This window comes from Alexandromys fortis, unplaced genomic scaffold (assembly GCF_014885135.2).
Source record: "Alexandromys fortis isolate MF-2015 unplaced genomic scaffold, M_Fortis_MF-2015_v1.1 scaffold_18, whole genome shotgun sequence".
NCBI lineage: Eukaryota > Metazoa > Chordata > Mammalia > Rodentia > Cricetidae > Alexandromys > Alexandromys fortis.
Genome location: NW_026067897.1, coordinates 215,944 through 235,914, shown reverse-complemented (window position 1 = coordinate 235,914; position 19,971 = coordinate 215,944). Strand labels below are relative to the sequence as shown.

The window sequence follows — 19,971 nt, the reverse complement described above, 5'->3', positions numbered from 1 at the left end:
GAAAAGATGTGATTTCTAAAACATAAAAGTCATATCAGTCAGAGGTGCTTACCTAATATGCACAAAGACCTAGTTCAATTTCTGACACTGTGGGGAAGTGGGGCTGAGGTGGGTGTGGGATGGTTAAGGGATATGAACTAGAGTTTCTTTGGAGTGTCATCTAATCACAAGAGACTTTATTCTTACCATGTCTGATCTTTGTTATCTTGAAACTCTTAGAAACCAGTGTATTTTATCAACTTCAGTTTCATGAGTTAGACTACACTTATTAATATGTAATGTGCTTTTTTTCACTTTAGATACAGACAGAAGCTGCTCAGTTGCTTACAGGTTTGTGACAAGAACTGAGAACTTTTTGGAGAAGGCAACAATCTACCTAACACTTTGTATTTCATTGATTTATAAAGATGATACATTAACCATAATGATTCTATGGCTCCCCCCAGTTCTTTGATGTTTAACCATTTTTCAGAATAAATGGACAAAATTCTGGGTTTCTTCACAATTGAAAGTGTAAAAGAAACTGTCTCTTTACCTACGAGTGGCAGCAGTACATTTCCCTGGTTCAGACAAACATTTTCAATTTGGAACACCAACAGGAAAAAATGATACAGGATATGTAAGTATTCATCACACCAGGATGAGAGGTTTCCAAAAGAAGGCTTTCTAAACAGATGGCATATGAGGGAATGGTTTGCATCTTGTAACTGACTGAAAGTTGCTGTCTTGGAGAAAAGGTAAAGTGAAAGGTGTTTATGATGTTGAGGGCTCCTGGCATACAGAACTTAAGTGATATGTCTTAGAAAGCCAACCTGAATAAGGAAAAATAGTATGGAACAATTTGCCTTTTGAAATGTGTTATAACTTCATAGATGGGTTGAATTTGTCACTTGGCAAACTGTTATCCTTTATAGAATATTGGGTCACAGATCTCAGGGTGAGAAGGAAATAGAGTATTCAACAGGCAAAGTACTATTATCACTTGAGTCTAAGGCGCCACCACAGCAGACTTACATGTTGTAACAATTGAAGCTTGGATGCCACTTCACTTACACAGAATGAATGTGAGACTGTATTCGTATACCCCCTCCCCAAAGACATGAGAATTGTAATGTTTTAATAAATTACAGCAAAATGTGTAGGTGTCTGCTGTTCCTGTTTTACTATGTAACCTTTCAAACATAAACATTGGAAGTACACCCTGTACTTAGATTTAAGGTATCAATACTTTGCTATATCCTATTTTTGTATATCTATTCACATATAATGGATTTTAAACCTTTGAAATTACAGATATTATCATACTCTTTAGTATCTTAGCTGCTCTTCAGAATAAGTACATCTTCCAAAACAAATACCAGACCTATTACATTATTTGTAACAAGACATACTCAAATTTTCTTAACTGTCCAAAAAGAAAATCTGCGTTTTGAGAACAGAATTTGATTTGCAGCAGTTGGTTTTCATACAGAAAATTTCTTCCCACATCTTACAACACAGACTTTTTGGAGAAGCCAATTTAATTGTTATTATCAACTGTCCTCTGAGAATCATGTTCCACCTTGTCTTTTGGACTCCAGTTAATTATACTTAGTCGTCTTTGGCTTTCATATTCATATTTGAAATTAGCTTCTGTTTTCTAAGTTCATTTCCATTTTTTATACTTTGTTTTCCTTTAGGTGGTTCGTATTAAAATGTGACCATTATCTTCATTTGCAGGTTTTATTTTGTCTTTTTCTTCATTTTTCTCCTGACTTTTGTCAGAAGCCACTTGATACCTTCATTAATTGTCTAGTTATGAATTTTAGCTACTTTTCATATTCACATTAGTATGTCATTCTAAAGAATTTAAATTTTTTTCTATTTCATCCAGGCCTTTATCAGATATGTATCCCAGCTGCTTTTGTGGGTTTATTCCTTAGAATGGCTTTTCTAGTGATTTTTTTTGTTACCAGCACAAAGTCATGGAATCAATCCCTAGCACACACAAGAAATTATTTCTGGAAAGTTAATTTTGTGAAATGAGATACTTTCCAATAATAAAGGCTTTATGAATTAGAGAATCTATCTTCTGATGCTTTACAGACCCATCTTTATTTTAAAATAATTAAGATTCATAAGAAATTATATAATATAGTACAAGCAGGTTCTGAATACCCTTCTTCCTGTTTGCCCATGGGTGACAAGTAGCTATAGTTTAATACCAAACTAAGAAACATACAGGTGTGATCTGTAGACCTTAATTCAGATTGTATGACTTTTATAGGTCCTCACTTAATGTTTAGTTCTTATTAACTTCATTATACAAATTTTATAACTAGCACCACAGGCTAGATACAGATGTGTTTTACTTAGACATCTAGTGCTCTATATAGTCATACCCAGCCACCATCAGCTCTTCTAACATTCCTGACACATCCTACAACTAATATGCTATGAATCTGCCACTTCACGAATCTTGAGCAAATGCAATCTTCTAGAATATGACCTTTTGAGATTGTGTCTTTTCACTTAGTCAGATCCTCTTAGAACAACTAAGTTCAATCAGTAGTTTTTCCTTTTAGTGTTAATATTCTTTCCATCTGTTGAAGGTATTTAGTGTTTTCTAATTTGTGGCTATGAAAACTAAAATTGTTTTACATTCATGTTTATTGTAGTATTGTTTACAAACAAGTTATGGAATCAGTGTAGACACCTATCAAGTGGACAAAGAAAATGTATATATTAACAAACCAGTTTTATTCAGCCATAAAAAGTGAAATTAACTCATTTGCAGCCAAAACGATGGAACTGAAGATGATCTTGTTAAACCAATAGAAACTCAGGTGGGTACTGCATGTAGATGCAAATTAAACAAACCAAAAAACAACATCAAAGTAGAGGGCAGATTACTTGGAAAGAGGAAGGATGTAATGGCTGGCTGGACATGTCAGAGCACATATGAAAATGTCACAATGTTAAACCTGTTATTTTGTGTAAAGTGAATATACACTAATAAAAAATTTAAAGCTGTTATGACCTATGGTTTTATGTATACATATTATCATGGGATAAATGACCAGGTAGATACGAGATTCTGTGTATTTTCGAAATTGCTGTTTTCCCAGGAGCTATTCATAAGGTCACCTTGGTTCTTGATGTGTACCCAAAGGTGAGACCACTACTCAGAGAATGCACCCTTTAATGCCATTATTTCTCCTTCCTGTAGAACTTCCATCTGACTATTTCTGTGTGCATTCTAGACCTCACTTTGTTTAAAAAGGTTAATATCCCTATGCACATATAGTTTGTAGTATTCTATATGCCAAATATACTACAGACACAGGCAATGGGTGATTTCCTCTCCTTAAGTGTCTCCTCCCTTTGAGGATTGTATGAAACCTGAATTTGAATTTGTTTATTGATAGTACAGTGGGTAGGGGAGCCTAGGCCTCTAACCACACCAGGGGAAAGCTGGGGGTCTGTTTGGTTATTTGGTTGTCCCCTTTTCTCTCTTATTTGGCAGCAAACCTGTTTTCACTTCTTGATGACAAAATATTCAGTGGACCATCAACAGGCAATGGATGCTACAAAATAGTTTTTCAATTTGTCTCATCTTAGAAAGGCATAATGAAGGCCAGGCGGTGGTGGCGCACACCTTCAATCCCAGCACTCGGGAGGCAGAGGCAGGCGGATCTCTGGGAGTTCGAGGCCAGCCTGGTCTACAAGAGCTAGTTCCAGGACAGGAACCAAAAAGCTACGGAGAAACCCTGTCTCAAAAAAATCTAAAAAAAAAAAAAAAAAAAAAAAGGCATAATGAAAACAAAACACAAGGACCAAGAGGATGTTCACAAGAAAGACATAGAATTAGTACTTTAAAGGAAATACTATCATCATTTTAATTGCATTTCCTTGGTTGAATTTTGGAGCATTTAGAATTTAGGAATTAGCACTTTTAGATTTATTTCAAATTCCCAGTTGACTTTAAACTTGATTTCTATGTTCAATAGATTAAGAAGTAGGGTATGTTACAGGAGAACTTTTATTTCATGTTTCAACAAATGATCTATTTGGCTTCTCCAGTGTTTACTAGATCATGTTAATGTTTAATTAAATGTTAAGATTCATGAGCCTATAATAAACTATATTTGTTTGGCATCAGTTTACTCAGAATACTGCAGTGCAGGAAACATGACTTCCCTGAACACCATCTTGAACCACATCTGCAAAATGAATAGTCTCAAATACCTCCACTGAAAGAAAGCCAATACTTTCAATCATAGCAAGTTTATTATGTTACAGAATAATTTATGCAGTACTTTTGAAGACTGGTCATCCTCTACTATATAACTTGCCATATATTAGAATTAAAAAATTCTTTAAGCTTGAAAATAACCAGATTTTCTGTAGTTTATTCAACTAAGTGAATTACTGTTTTTATTTTTTTCTTTTTGAATTTTGAATAAAACTGAAGAACATAATCTAAATATGTAGAAAAATAAAATCTTGGCAAAACTAAACTAGTGAGTAGAAGTTGTAATTCTAAGTGAATTTCATAGTTACAAAATTTTAAGTTAATGAACTTTGCAGTGCATAGTGAAAGGATAAAAATGGAAAATTTTTATATTAATCAGGAAGCCCAGTTGCTAAAAGTAGCAATATAATTCACATTAGATTTTAACTTTTTTTCATACACCATGAATGCCCTTATAATGAAAATCAGTGTTATTTGGAGAAAACTTGAACTATATAAAATTGGGGGTGGGGAGCACAAGGGATGTTTTAAAGTACCTACTAAATTTAGAAACAATTTTTATGAATTTTAAAGGAAAAGGGGATATTCAAACAGTAATAGTTCTCAGTATGAGTGTTTAAATACTCACGTAACTTTTTGATCCATTCAATTACATCTCTAATTTCTTTAAACTAAACCTTGAGCACAAAAGCATCAAAGTTCAGTACCTTTTATATATTCCTAAGTAATAACTATCAATTTATTATTAATTAAATTTGAAGCACATTACAAGTTAAGTACAGAAATGCCTCATTCTCTGAAATTCCACAAATACCCAGCATCCCAAAGTAACATGTAAATGGACCTCTGCTGCTTGGCAAATCAATTCTAGCTGCTCTTAGACACTACTGAATCTATTACATGACTTCTGTGTTTACTGATATAATGATGGATTTTTTTATCTGTTCATTTCGAACTCAGTACATTGAAGTATAGTCTTCAAAAAAGCCAGCAGCATTTTAAAATACACTTAAAGTAAGAGTTGGCCTAGTCCTAAATACCTTCCTGAACAGTCATGCAAGTAAACACAATCAGATATCACCTTGGAAGAAGAACATGGAACATTTGCACTTTTCCCCTGGATAACAGAAACATAGCAAAGCAAATTCAGAGCTTTATGAATGAACGGTTGCCATGTTTAATACACCCGGCGCTCTATAAAACTAGAGCCACTGTCATATGCTTATATAGATATATACTTCTTAATAAATTCTCTTGCTTGCTTCAAAAATTTAAGGATGATCTTTTCCTGGTCAGTCATTTCAAGGGAACAATAAATAAAGTAGAAAATGATGAAATGTTTTGCATATTTCTGTGGAAGAATGGAAAACACACTTTGAAAGATTCAGAAAATTAACTGTACAGAATGAACAGCTTATATACACTATCTGTGCAATTTTTCTCAGCTGGGGTATTTAATGCAAGAGCTCCTCCAAGACAAGAAGCCACATTCATTCTTGTCCAAATCCCTCTGTCTCTTCTATTGCAAAAAGAAGTTTTTCCTTTAGTTGTTCATAACTCTTATATGGTGGTAGATCCAAGCGATTAAAACTGAACAAAAACAAAAACAAAATCAGACGTTTTCAATAAAATAAACTGAAAAGATTTCTAATACAGTATTCTTTAACAACACATTGAAACCTGAATATTACGTATATAAAAATTTTGCCAAAGGTATCCTAACAGTTCAATATAATAATCAGCATGTCAACACATCTAAATTTCATAGAAGAATCTATTCAACTTTAAGACATAAAATATCTATATATTTGCCAAAGAATAATGGAATTATAAATAATAACGTGTAAAGACTGGATTAAAAAATGGATTTTCTTTTGCTATTTCTGTGTCATAGGTCATAAGGCTCCGTAACTTTTCTTAGGTTAAGAATTAATTTCATCCAATTATTCATTCATTAATTATTTATTTTCTGAGAAATTTTGTGTGCAAGATGTTGCAGCAGCTCGTAATATAGTGTTGAATCCTAAGTCCCTTCTCTCATGGAAGCTATGTTCTGAATAGAGACAGTCAACAAACAGATACATATATTTGTCTTTTTAAGTAATCTCACCACATTAGATTGTAATCTACAAACTGACCATTTTCCAATCCTTCCAAGATCAATTCTTTTCTGAAACTGAATGATGAAAGAAAAATACTAAAAATAAAAAAGAATAATATTCAATTTCTAAAATATGGTTCTGCCTAATTTCATTAGACTCAAGTTTCCATGGTTTTGGTAGCTTAGTGAAACACCCAGGAAAGGGTCAAAAACCTTTCAGTACTTTCATTTTTTTTTTTTTTTGTAGACACTTTCCATCTATCCTTGCTCCCACCCATGCAAGTTAGGAAAGCTGATAATTAAGAGTCTTTAGGAGAAGGCAGTCAATTTCAACAGTTATGAAAATCATAACATACTAGTTTTTTCATATGAAAAGACATAAATATATCGATGGTAGCAATATATACTTTATATTGATTGTTTTTTATTTTAAACTATACTCCAAGAAAGGAAAACTCTTAATGGTAATTGAGGTTAGGAAATAAACAATAACAAAAACCTTATACATTATAGTCCTACACCAAAATAGTCTTTCAAACACCCTTGAAAAATTTTGTCATTCTACTAAATTCCATTTTTCTTCTTGGTTATTTCTGTTGTCACTTCACTCTTGTGTATACGTCTCTGACTCATCTGGACCACTAAGAATTTGTTCCAAAAGAGGACCCTAAGAGAGACATACATGGATCTAATCTACATGGAAAGTAGAAAAAGACAAGATTTCCTGAGTAAATTGGGAGCATGGGGATCATGGGAGAGGGTAGAAGGGGAGGGGAGGGGAGAGGAAAGGAGGGAAGTGGAGAAAAATAGAAAGCTCAATAAAAACAGTTTTTAAAAAAAGAATTTGTTTCTCTGTTCACTTTGTATCCACTTATTTTCTTCACTCCCTAAGTTGATTTATATCATGACACACTAGTTTACACCACTCTTGGGAACCTTTTGCTGCTAAAGCTGCAGAAGATGTAGAATGATAGATGTTAGACTAGTATTAACTTATTTTATCCTCTTTTTTTTTGGCGTAATACATGTTTTTCTCTACAGTTATTTCTTTTATCTCTCCTTGGCCTAGAATACCCTACACATGAAAGTCTCATCTGTTCACCAACAATCATCCTAAATACTACAACTTCAAAGAAGTTTACCTATAGAATCTTACATAGCTCTTTATTTCAATTTTAGCATTTATAATCATGACTGACTGTTTTCTTCCATAAGCACAGAGTCATCTCTGAACTACTAATAAATACTTAATTTAGGGACAGTTAAGCTGAATAACAGATGACAATGGATTATTTGAAAATACCCAAAGAGATGTTTCAATAAATTAACCATTATGTTTGAGTTGCTTCATAAAGGGCAGAGATATATTAACAAAGTACGCTCATTTTTTATTTAATGTTTAGTATATAAATAGCAAAGTCCTGGTTTTAGGTCTGGCTTTGTCTGATGTCTATTTTCAAAATAGATAAAAGCAAATTTGCTACTTCTTCTCTGTAAAAAGTGCAGAGACCTGCAGCCCGTGTATTTTTCATGTAACCTGAAAAAGCTGTATAATTATTATTTATTGACTCTATACCTAGGGAACTTTAAAGCTGCTACCTTACTATGAAGATCATAGCATAGTAGCAGTAATGCCTATCTTACTGACAGTAATTAAGGCTAACTACATTACTGATGAGATTACAGTTTACCTCAATCATTATTGTTAGAAACCAAAATCTTTCTGATCACCTTTTTTTTTTTAATCCAAATGTTCATCAAAATACTCATTTGTATTTTCCCTTGTTTGAACTAAATCCCAACCCCATCTCAGACTTCTTTGGGTCTGGCCTGAGCTTCACATGGTTTTCAGTCTCTTATAGTCTTAACTCTTCATCTCTTGCTATAACTGAAATCCAACAAGGTAGAAAAAAATGTCATTTCCTCTGCTAATCCATAAAAGCTTTCCTTTTCTGGTGTACACACTGTTCACCTATGTGACCTTTCTAAATTTCTTATTGCATGCTCTTGGTTTCACAGTTCATATGGATGAAAAACAATGTCATGGCCTCCCACTTCCTTGCCTTCCTCACTCTTGAGTGATCTGTTGCTCTCTCTCTCTTTTTTTTTTTTTTCCAGTTACTGACCTCAGGGTCTTATCTTTAATATTGTCAACACCAATGAAGAACATTTCTTTATATTGTTTTCTGGTCATGTCTTTCAAGTTTATTTCAATGAAAACGCAAGCCTGTTTGGCCAATACTCTTCACCACCATATGAAAATTATACCAAGAGAATATAAACAACCTTAAGTAGATTAAAAACAGTAGTCAATGTTGCCCAACTTAAAAGTTTAAATGGACTCACTAATAAGTTTCACCAGCCTTTTAAAGAAAACTAAGACTAGCACACCTCAAAACATTCCATAAAATAGAAAGGGAAGAAATTTACCACATTCATTTTATGAGACTAGTATTTCCCTAGTACGCAAAGTGGATAAAGCAAAGAAGGAAAGAAAGAAAGAAAGAAAGAAAGAAAGAAAGAAAGAAAGAAAGGAAGGAAGGAAGGAAGGAAGGAAGGAAGGAAGGAAGGAAGGAAGGAAGGAAGGAAGAAGGAAAGAAAGATTGATTATAGGCCATTATCCCTGATGAACACTAATGTAACCGTTTTCAAGAAATTACTGGTGAACCTCATTCAAATTCAAGAACACAGTAGAAAGATCATGAGGCTAGAGAGAAAGCTCAACAGAAAAGAGCACTGTTTGGTCTTCCAGAGGACTCAGGTTCATGTCCTAGCACCCACAGTGGCTCACAACCACCTGTGTAACTCAACTTCCCAGGGAATCCAAGGCTTTCTCACCTCCACTGGCACAGACATGGAGTACAAAGATGCATATAGGCAAAAACACTCATGCACATAAAATGGAAAGAAAAATATTTATTCATCATGACTGAGTTCCATTTCAGGAATTCAAGAATGGTACAAAATATGCAAAAATACCTCATAGTATTACACTAAGATCAGAAATCACCTAATCAGGACAACAGATGTAGAAAATGGGGATGACAGAAGAACATTCCCTCAAGATAAAAGTCCTGAAAAACCTAATTGAACCAAAAGGGCATATATGACACCTATAATCAACACTGTGGTGAATGGGAAAATTAAAAAGAAAAATCCCTAAACCAGGAAGAGAAAGAATGTCTATTTTCTCTACTCCTATTTTATATAGTTCTTTTAGTCTTGGCTAGAGCAAATAACAGATGGAAACAAACAGGAAAGGAAGAAGTCAAAGTACCTTTATTTGCACAGTATAATTTTATATGTCAGAGACTATAAACTCCATCAGCTTTTTAGAACTAAGAATCACTTTGAAAGTAGCAGGACACAAAATTGACATATAAAAATATAGCTTTCTTATAACCCAATAATGAACTTGGCAAGAATGAATTAAGAAAGCAGTCCCCATTCATTTAAAACAAAACAGAAATTCACCAATGAATAGAGCTATTCATAAAAGTGAAAGACCTCTCATTGAAATTATTAAGTACACTTACAGTAGAAGCAGAAGAAGATACCAAAAGTGGGAAAGACCACTTACACCCATGGATTGATAAAATTAATATGACTATATTACTAAAATAAATCTACAGATCCAATGCAATCTTCGTTAACATTCCAATGGCATTCTACACAGAAACAGAAAACTAAGTCTTAAAATTCATATGAAAACATAGTTATGCCAACTCTCAGTATGTACCTAAAGGACTCTTAACATGCTACAACTGATTTTTACACTCTATGTTTCAAAAGATTCCAAAGAGCAAAGCAATACCGAGCAAAGAGAACGATACTAGAGAGATTATCCAATTTCAAATTATACTAAAAAGCCAAAGAAACAAAACAGATAGATCAACACAATAAAATGTCGCAGAAACAGCTAAAGCCATTTGACTTGGCAGATTCCAAAAATATACACTAGAAAAACATACAAACAGTGCGGGAAAATGGATATCCAAGTGTAGAAAAATAAGACTAGATCCATATTTCCCATTTTCCTACCATCAAATTAAGATGTATCAAATATCAAAATGTAAAACTTGAAACAGCTAGAAGAAAACATAGGAAAAATAGCCCAATATAGAGGATTCTGTAAAAAGGAGTCCTATATCAGGAAATGAAACCAAGAAGTAATAAACTGGTTTGCATGAAATTATAAAACTTCATCACGATAAAAGAAACAAATGAGTGCACAGACAGCCTAGAGAGCAGGGCAGGAATCTGTCAGCTAACATTTGACAAAGGACTACTGACTGACACGAGGACTAGGAACTAATTAAACTAAATTCCAAAAGCCAAGCAAACCAATCAAATAGACTAATGAAATGAACATACAATTCTCAAAACAAAGAAATCGTCAATAAATAAAAAAGAAATGCTCATTGTCCTTAGCTATCATGGAAATACAAATCACAACTACTTTGAGAGTCTACGTCCTTCTAGTTAGTACAGCAATTACGACAAAAGAGCACAAGCTGGTGAGGATAGCACAAAGACAGAACCCTATGGACTGCTAGTGAAAACGCAGGTAGTCTACCTGCTATGGGAATCAGTATAGAGACTTCTCTAAAACTAGAACTCCACACGATGACACAGTTATGCCATCCCTAGGTATGTATGTAAAGAACTCTAAATCAACATGCCACAGTGATTCTTATTGTCTATGCTAAAGGAATATTCACAAAGTTATGTTATCAGCCTAAAGGTCTCAAAATAGATGAATGGACAAAGAAAATGGGGTACATATAAACATATATACTAAAAGTTTTATTCTGCCACAATGAATAAAGTTATGTCATCTTCAAGAAAATATCCAAATGGATAATCATATTAAGCAAAGTTAAAACTTAAAAAGGAAAATTTCACATGTTCTCTTCTATTATGTATCCTACATTATAATACCTGTGTATGGGACACAAGAGTAGAAGCAAGACTGCAGGAGAAATAAATGGCAATAATGGGGGAGGGGGACAAAGGAGGGAAAGAGGTTGAACTTGGTCGAATATATGATATATTTACATGAAGATGTCTGAACCAAAGCCAATAGTATATACAATGAATATGTCAGTAAACTTTAGTATTAATGTTAGAAAAGGCATATATTCAAACATGAAGATTTAATAAACACTAAACATAATGTTTAGTGCTTCATAAAGCCCTGGATTTATTTATATTGACAAGTACATGTTGTTGAAGTGTATCAAAGAACAGTTTGGAATTTTATTTGTCCTGAGGCACTACCAAGTTATAGCACATTTTTACATGTTTCTGCACATGTAAAAATACCAAGGCAACAAAAAGCCAAATAATGGCTTAGGATGAAAATAACTTTGAACTCCTGAAAGAACCACATACCATTTGTGGTGGACAATGTAACATTTCCCTGCATTCTCTTTCATCCACTTCTTCTGTTATACTTTTACTAGATGATTGCTCTTCAATCTCATTATTTGTTATTTACAATTCTTTAAGCCTTTAAATTTCCTTATAAGAAAGTCCAAATTACAATAATAATACTATGGGCTAAATCATGTATTTCAAATTATGTTCGTATTTTCTGACTCACTAAGTTCCAGTTAGGTCAGTTAATTATGTTCATTTTTCTGACTATGCTCTAGTCACTGCAGTCAAATTTCAGTTCTTGCTTCAGGGGTTTTGCGTTCTTCAGCACTTATTCCAAGAATATTCTGCTTTTCCCCATAGCATGCTTTCAGTAAACTTACGTTAAATATGACCCTGTCCAAAGACTCTGGCTCTCTATCCATGTCATACAACACACACTCGATTGTTACAGCACTCTTTTCTCCTCTTACCTATTTAACTTCTCTGTCCTACAAAGACTTCATAAAAATTCCAAGAGTAATTCCATCCTACTTGCTATGTAATGGGTATTCTAAAATATTCATTAAACCAATGGACACATTCTAAAGTATTTCTGTTAAAGCTACACACTCATTCTAGAGCACTTAGTTACAGAACACTATAAGATTCTGTTCACTGGGCTGGAGAGATGGCTCAGTGGTTAAGAGCATTGCCTGCTCTTCCAGAGGTCCTGAGTTCAATTCCCAGCAACCACATGGTGGCTCACAACTATCTGTAATGAGGTCTGGTGCCCTCTTCTGGCCTGCAGGCATACACACAGACAGAATATTGTATACATAATAAATAAATATTAAAAAAAAAAGATTCTGTTCACAAAGTATAATGAAGAAGTAGCTAAAATGGCTCTTACCTGCAAACAAACAAACAAACAAACAAAAGGCCCTCACCTTCCTGTTTAGGATTCTTGAACTTACCATGTATGACTTCTTGGTAACCAGGTATCTTTGCCAACTTTTTCAATACAAAACTTTTGAGGCCCATTACTTCCTAAAGCAGGAACATAGGATAAAATAAGAGTTTATGTGGTTGGTTCTTTAAAACTAACAGAAACATGTCATATTGTTACATGAATGATACAGAGGAAACTGAAAATTTTATAACATAGTCAGCTTCTGTGAGAAGCTTTTTCATGCTGCAGAGATATTGAAGAAAGAATTATAAGCGTGGAGAGAAAGGTAACTTTTTATACCATCTGGCTTCCCTAGCAATTACCCTATGGAGTAAAGCAGAAGCTATCTCTTTTTTGATGACACTTTCATTTTATCTCACAAACTGTGGTGGTTTGAATGAGAATGGCCCCCACGGGCTCAAAGATTTGAATACTTGACCACTAAGGGGTGGCACTATTGAGAAGGATCAGGAAGTGTGGCCTTTTTAGAGGAAGTGCATCACTGGGCATGGGCTTTAAGGTTTCAAATGTCCATAGTAGACCCAGTGTCTTTCTCTTCCTGCTGCCTGTGGATCTGAATGTAGAAAGCTCAGGTATTTCTTCAGTACCATGTCGGCCTACATGCTGCCATGCCTCCTGCCATGACAATGGTCTAAACTGAAACTGTACACAAGTCCCAATTAAATGCTTTCTTCTGTAAGAGCTGCCATGGTCAAGGCGTATCTTCAGGGCATAACAGTGACTAAGGCAATAATGCCTTCGGTACCAATGACTGCCTTTTTTCTACTGTAGAAACCTTACATATAACCCATAAAAACATTCATTATCACAAAACTAACTTCAGAGAAACTGCAGTGAATCTGCATTTACCCATGAGCTCAGCAAATCCTCCTAGAGGTAATCGGCAGGTTCCAGTGACAAACTGCAAGAGTCGCATTCTTACTTCATTGTCAGTCTCTTTCACAAACTGTATGACAAAATCAGATGTACTTTAATATAAAATAAGGGTCAACGTCCCACCAATAATGAACAGTAAACAGGTGAAAATGTTTAAAAAAAAAAAAAAAACATTAACACTGATACTGGTTCAAGCAATAAGGCAATAAAAAAAAAAAGAGTGTAGTACCACATAGGTGCACTGTGGTCACTTCAGCTAACTAGCATAATAACACTACAACCAGTCACTACTACAGCTATCATATAAACGGGAAATAAACAAGAGGCTTAGAAACCTTAAGTCACTTGCCTACAGTAACATCTCTAAGAGGTACACTTGTCTCTTACTAAGGGCTGGTGTTAAGTGCTGTACCATGTGTGTCTCATTTACATAGACACCAATCTATGAGACAGCTGTAATCATCAGCAATCTCACCGTACATGCAAGAAAGGAAAGGCTTGTAGAGTATAAGTAATTTGTCTCTTTAAACTGCTAAAATGCAGAACATTTGAACTCTGGTCTCACTGAGGTCTAAACCACTGTTAAGCTTTATCAACTGCTCCCTTTTAAGCTACAAAAACAAATTAATATTTCCCATTGCTTTTTGCTGTGGTATTTTCTATTAAGCATTTTTCAAACTTTTATGTCCTTCATTAGTACCTGAAAAACTAAAGATGTCTTCAAAATTAAAAAGTTTGCTGCTAAGTTCTTCTGAAACAGGAATGTGGATGGCAAATATAGTAAATAATGAATGGGCTGGTTTGAATATAACAAAAGTCAGTCATAGAAAAAGGCAGTTTGAGAACAAAAGGGCTTCTTTCAAATAGGGAATAATCAAGGGGTGGCTAATTTTCATTATGAACTTGACTGGATTAATTAAAAGCCTTAATTGAGGCATAAGCATTGGGAATGTCTCTGAGGTGTTTCAGAGAGAATTAACGGAAGGAAGAAGACTCTCCCCTAAAAGTGAGAGGCACCATGAAGTGGGCTACATCCCAGGCTGAATCACAGAAAACCGGAGTAGGCCATCTCTACTTCCGGATGTGCATAGCTATGACAAGCTCCCAAGGTCACTGTTGTAACTGCTCTTAACCTCCTGTTGTGATGGCTGGTACTCTTAGAACTGTAAGGCAAAATACCGCTTTGTAGTTCTCAAGTAGTTTTTGTCAAGAATTTGTTCACAGCAATGAGAAAGTTGCTAATGTAATAGCTTAGTTAAATATAAGACGCTTTACTAATCTGGATCGAAAACTTTGCATAGAATTGTGGGGATGTAACAGTAAGCTCTAACCTGATGGTTTACTGTCTGTCCAGAAATGAACTGCTTCATTAGAGTGCTCAGACCTGAGTAATAATTTACACGGGTCCCCTGTGATAACTAAAGCAATTTAATATGGAGTCCGGCATCCCTGAAGGGCTGCTGACCTTTTGCTCTGTGGCACCTGGGTGATCCCAGTGGCCTGCAGGTGTGATGAGAATAGAATAATGGCTGTGAGGCATTAACAGCTGATTTGCTTCTGTAAAACCCTTTTGCTATGGGAAAGGGGATGAAATGGTGTTTTTATTACTATATAGAAGGGAAAATAAGAAACAACTGGGGAAGTAAAACAATTTTTCTGCCTACCTGTGGATTCCATGGAAGGTTGTAATGCAGACCTTTGTGATGTTTGCCTTAAAACTACACCTTAACCCCCCTTCTGCATGGTATACTGTTTGGTTCTAAGGCTGCCATCCTTCTGCTAGCAATAATAATAAACTCATTTAATCTAAATTATAACTGAGTCTAAGTCTCTGGTTTCTCCTAGTGGATTCAAATGCCACAACACCATCAAGATATAGGAAACACATTTTATTACCAGTTCTGAAATAAACCTCACCATTTTACCTAAATCAAACAGTTCAGAAATACAAATACTCATTGGGCTTCTATGACCCTAAGTTCCTAAACTATTTAGACACACATGTCCAAATGGAAAGTCTTTAAAGTGTAAGGAGATAGGAAGGGTGCAAAGGGGAACACCTGTACACACTGCCTGAGATGCAGTTCTGTATTTCAGATTGAAAGCAGACTTACTCCTGTGTAAATAGGAACAACAGACTAGTTTTTAAAAATGTTTTCTCAGCTTGGCCTCCAACTACTGACTTCTCTTTTTAATCTCTTCCCCTCCCTTCCTACCTTCCAGAGATAGTATATTCATATCCTATAGCATATACATACAAAAAGTAAATGTTATAGTTCATTCAATCCTCTCCTGGTAGACATCTTAGTTCTGTTAGCATACAAACTATTATTGCATTAAGCACTTTGGTGTATGTCATTTTGTACATGCTGATGAATATGTAAAACAGGTTCCCAGAAAAGTCTACATGTTAAATTATTATGCAATGAACTAATGGGAATAATTCTTATAAAAGATGTACCATTTGGAAAATCTCCCCATAATATAAAACCCAGCTTTTTCACCCGAGTGTGAAATTATCAGAAGTGCAAACATTAAGTTGCTTAGATGAGTTGTAGTTAGTGAAATAATTATAGAAAGAATATTCTAGGCCTAGAGATTTAAAATCTTCAATACAAAAACACAAAGCAAAACAAAATATCTCTTAAAATGTGCTTAAATAGCTCGGCAGGGGTGGTTCATGCCTTTAACCCCAGCACCAGGAGATAGAAGCAGACATATTTCTGTAAGTTCGAAACCAGCCTGGTATTCAGATTGAGTTCCAGGACAGCCAGGGCTAAATAGAGAAACCCTGTCTTGAAAAAAAAAAAAGTGCTTAAATATTAGTATGGTGCATTTGGATGTTCTATCTTGTCACAGCTAAAGCCAAAACACAGTAAGAAAAAACTATCATTCTTGTATGTTACTGTCTGAATTATTCCAATTCTTTAGCATAATATCACTTTCAGAATTAAATACCCACATTGACCTCATCATTTAAACCATACAGCTGGCTGGATGTTGTGGAAGATGCCTGTAATCCCAGCACTGGATGAGCTGATGCAATATGAAAGCAAATTCAAGACCTGCCTGGGCCATCCAGGCAGACCCTATCTCAATGTGCAACCCCAACAAATCCAAGACCAGTCAATATTTGTGATCCCACTAAAGATTGCTCCCACCTCCATCTAGAAAAGAGTGAATGAGTTGGAAGATAAAACACAGATCCAAAGGCAGTCTCAAAAATAATAAACTACTTTAAAACCACTTTTTATGAGAAAACATTATTTTCTTCAAATAATTTGTCTCAAAAAACATTAAGCGAATACCTGCCAAAATGTCTCAAAAAACATAAAGCGAATACCTGCCAAAACCAAATAATTTGCTTGCTGTTTCTTGTATAATGTCGGTACACAGTGTTTCTCTGCCAGTCTGCCAAGTCAACCTCTTGCATGCCACACAGCATAACCTGGGGAAGAAGCCCAGAATCAGCCACAAGAAAGACTGGGGGGGGGGGGGTTGTTTGCCTTTTTATTATTTATAGAAGTTTCTGAAAATATATTCTGGGTAGAATAGTTTGTCAAGGTAGTTTCTGCCAGTGTTTTGGTGTTTGTTTTCCTTTCCCTCCTTCCTGAGGCAGGGTCTCACTATGTAGTCCCGGGAGGGGGTGGGAAGGGGTTGGAACTCACTCCAATTCCTGGTTAGCATACAGGAATGGTGGTCCTCAGCATATCCTTCCAGTGCTGGAGCTATAGATATCTGCCACCAAGCCTACCTAGCCTTTTTATTTCCCTAAGGGTATCTTTTAAAGAACACAATTTTTACTTTTGATGAAGTCAGGCATGCTTTTTCTTTTACAGTACTAAAATATAAATCTCTATAAGCAACTTCTGCCTATATCACGAACACTTATATGTACATTCAGATGCTTGTGTAACTTGTATTTCATTTCCATAGGTAAACATCCGATGGAAGATTTGCTAGGGCATGAGGAAGACATACATTTAACATTATAACCTGAGAAATTACCAACATTATCCAAAGTGGGATTTCATTTAGGCTACTATTCTTTTCTTTTATTTTAGGTTTTCATGTTTACAGTTAATATTCAGTTAAAAGTAAACTTTATTTATGGGCTGAGGCGGAGCCAAAGTTAACTTTCTTTCACATGGATATCCAACTGCTTCAACATTATTTGTTATTTCCCTTTCTCCACTTAAAATAATTTGACAATGCATACTCTGCTGTTTCTAGATTTATTTAGATGCCATAAACCAAAATGTGTACATTTGAAATAAGCTACATTGAAGACATTATGGTAAATAAACTAAGCAGTCATAAAAACACAAATATAACATGATTTCACTTATAGGAGATATAAACAAAATAATAAAAATAAAGTAGGGGTACATGAGGCTTTATGTTTAATGTTGTGTAGATTTCAGTTTTTATAAGATGGAAGAATTCCCAAGACTTGATGTATAATGATTCAGTTATACGTAATATTGAATTGCATACCTAAAAATCATTAAAGTGGCAAATTTTGTATGTATTTTAACCTATATAAACAAAGCCACTTCTGATACATGCCCAACCTTACTTACATGCAGGCAAGACCATCAAGCATTCATTTAAAAATCTTACCTTTCATATTAAGTCACTACTTGATAAAGATTTCTGAAGCTTCCTTAAATTATTAATAGTGATCAAATTCCTCTTTATGACCCTTAACAGGTGACACAGATTAATGATTTTGTACTTGTAATACTATTGTTCTTAAAACATCAATGACCATAAGACACACCCAATGCCACATACTTCAGACAAATGAGAAGAATCAGTATGATACTAAAATGTGTGGGCATTGTGTAAAATCATTAAACAAGCCAAAGATGGTGGAGCACTGCTGGTATGTGAAGACTATGGAGGTTGAAGCAGGAGGATCAGGATTTCAAGATCAGTCTGAGCAGAAGTAGACCCTGTCTTAAACAAAGGAATAAACAACACTGAACCTGGAAAGGAAACACAAAGCCCACCCATTCGCACATCAGTATTCCCTACTATCAAACAATAAAGAACCTAACCTCCAATTCTTTTTCATCAAAGTATTGTAGCCACTGCAGGGGAACAACTTCATTAAATCCATCAAGGAAAGCTTTGGTCTGTTCTTGAACTCCTCGAGAAAAACGCCATTCTGTCATTAAACTGAAAATAAAGACAGCATTTGAAAATAGGTCATTTATATATGAAGTTAAGGGACAAAAGCACTAAGAAAGCCTCAAGTTCCTTTTCTTTTTCAAAATATACACCTCCAAATATATGCACACAAGCATGTATGCATGCATATATCTGATTTTAGAGCTAACATGATTTTTCATTACCAAATTCATTTTTTGAGATTATAATTTATTATAACATTTCACCCATCCCTTTCCTCCATCCAAACACGGCCATATACCCCTCTCATATTCCATAGAGTCTACAGACTGAGTCCAATCAGCCATGTCAACCTACCCAATATATTCATCTTTGTTTTCTTCAGTCACCAGGATATTGGAACCTCCCAACTTCAGGTCATGTGAAGTAACTTTTCCCAGAATCTCCATGTCGACAGAAAAATACATTTCTAAGCCACATTCTTCAATGTTGTTGTCTCTGGATAAAATTATAGCATGTCAGTGTGCATATAAACAAAGTATATAAATGGGTTTCAAATAAATAACTCAATGAAAAAGAAATCTTCAAACCTTATCCAGATAAGGGAGTTATAAAATTCAGTATCAATAGATTCCAAATCCTTAATAGTGAGTTTTTTACTTAGCATACGTTTGTAGAATGGTAAAGAGAAACCAGTATCAATAAACTTCCCATGGAATAGTGCCTGTTAAGAAAAACAAAACATTTTACTTAATCTTACAAAATGTTCTTTAGAGCACAGTGATAAAATAGAAGTCCTGAGACTTTACATTTAAAAAGCAATACTCAGTGGTATAAATTGTGAAAATTAAAATACAAAATGCAAAGCAAACAAAATATTTCACAGGTCAAACATATAATGTACAATCAAAACTATATATATATAAGATAACATGGGATTTTATTACCAACTCCCCCTACCTTTTAATATATATTTGATAATTAGCTTAACAGAAATGAAAAGGCCCATGCAGCTCTTCCCATTTCTTGGCTATCTGTAGGACCTCCGTGTCTTCATGCCTACATACAGCAACAATACAGGAAGAAGCACCACTGATTTTTAATCCAACAGATACCTAAAACCACTCACTAAACCAATTATATTGGCCCTCATTCCCTTATTATATTCAATCACCAAGTCACTGAATTATCCTCTTAAATAACTTTAAACCCTCCCCCACTGTATTGCAAACAAAATCCCAAGTCTAGATAAAAATCTACTTAAAATTTACTCTGCTTATACCACGGTAGAAC

The 19,971-nt window shown here is 34.7% G+C and overlaps 2 protein-coding genes across 4 annotated transcripts in view; one reads left to right on the top strand and one right to left on the bottom strand.

Annotated features, from left to right (window-relative positions):
• Positions 1 to 1,139, top strand: part of Rmdn1 (regulator of microtubule dynamics 1) — a 23,561-nt gene extending 22,422 nt beyond the window's left edge. The window contains exon 10 of the mRNA XM_050119240.1: positions 300 to 1,139. Coding sequence (XP_049975197.1) covers positions 300 to 338 — 39 coding nt within the window. The 3' untranslated portion in view covers positions 339 to 1,139. The remainder of the gene's footprint in view (positions 1 to 299) is intronic.
• Positions 1,140 to 2,720: 1,581 nt separating this feature from the next.
• The window catches only part of Wwp1 (WW domain containing E3 ubiquitin protein ligase 1), a 76,144-nt gene continuing 58,893 nt past the window's right edge, over positions 2,721 to 19,971 (bottom strand). For all 3 annotated transcript variants that reach the window (XM_050119227.1, XM_050119210.1, XM_050119221.1), the window contains exons 19-25: positions 19,269 to 19,402; positions 19,036 to 19,176; positions 18,606 to 18,726; positions 16,886 to 16,990; positions 13,516 to 13,612; positions 12,671 to 12,743; positions 2,721 to 5,824 (exon numbers count right to left, since the gene is read on the bottom strand). In XM_050119227.1, the coding sequence (XP_049975184.1) occupies positions 5,725 to 5,824; positions 12,671 to 12,743; positions 13,516 to 13,612; positions 16,886 to 16,990; positions 18,606 to 18,726; positions 19,036 to 19,176; positions 19,269 to 19,402 (771 nt within the window). In that variant the 3' untranslated portion in view covers positions 2,721 to 5,724. The remainder of the gene's footprint in view (positions 5,825 to 12,670; positions 12,744 to 13,515; positions 13,613 to 16,885; positions 16,991 to 18,605; positions 18,727 to 19,035; positions 19,177 to 19,268; positions 19,403 to 19,971) is intronic.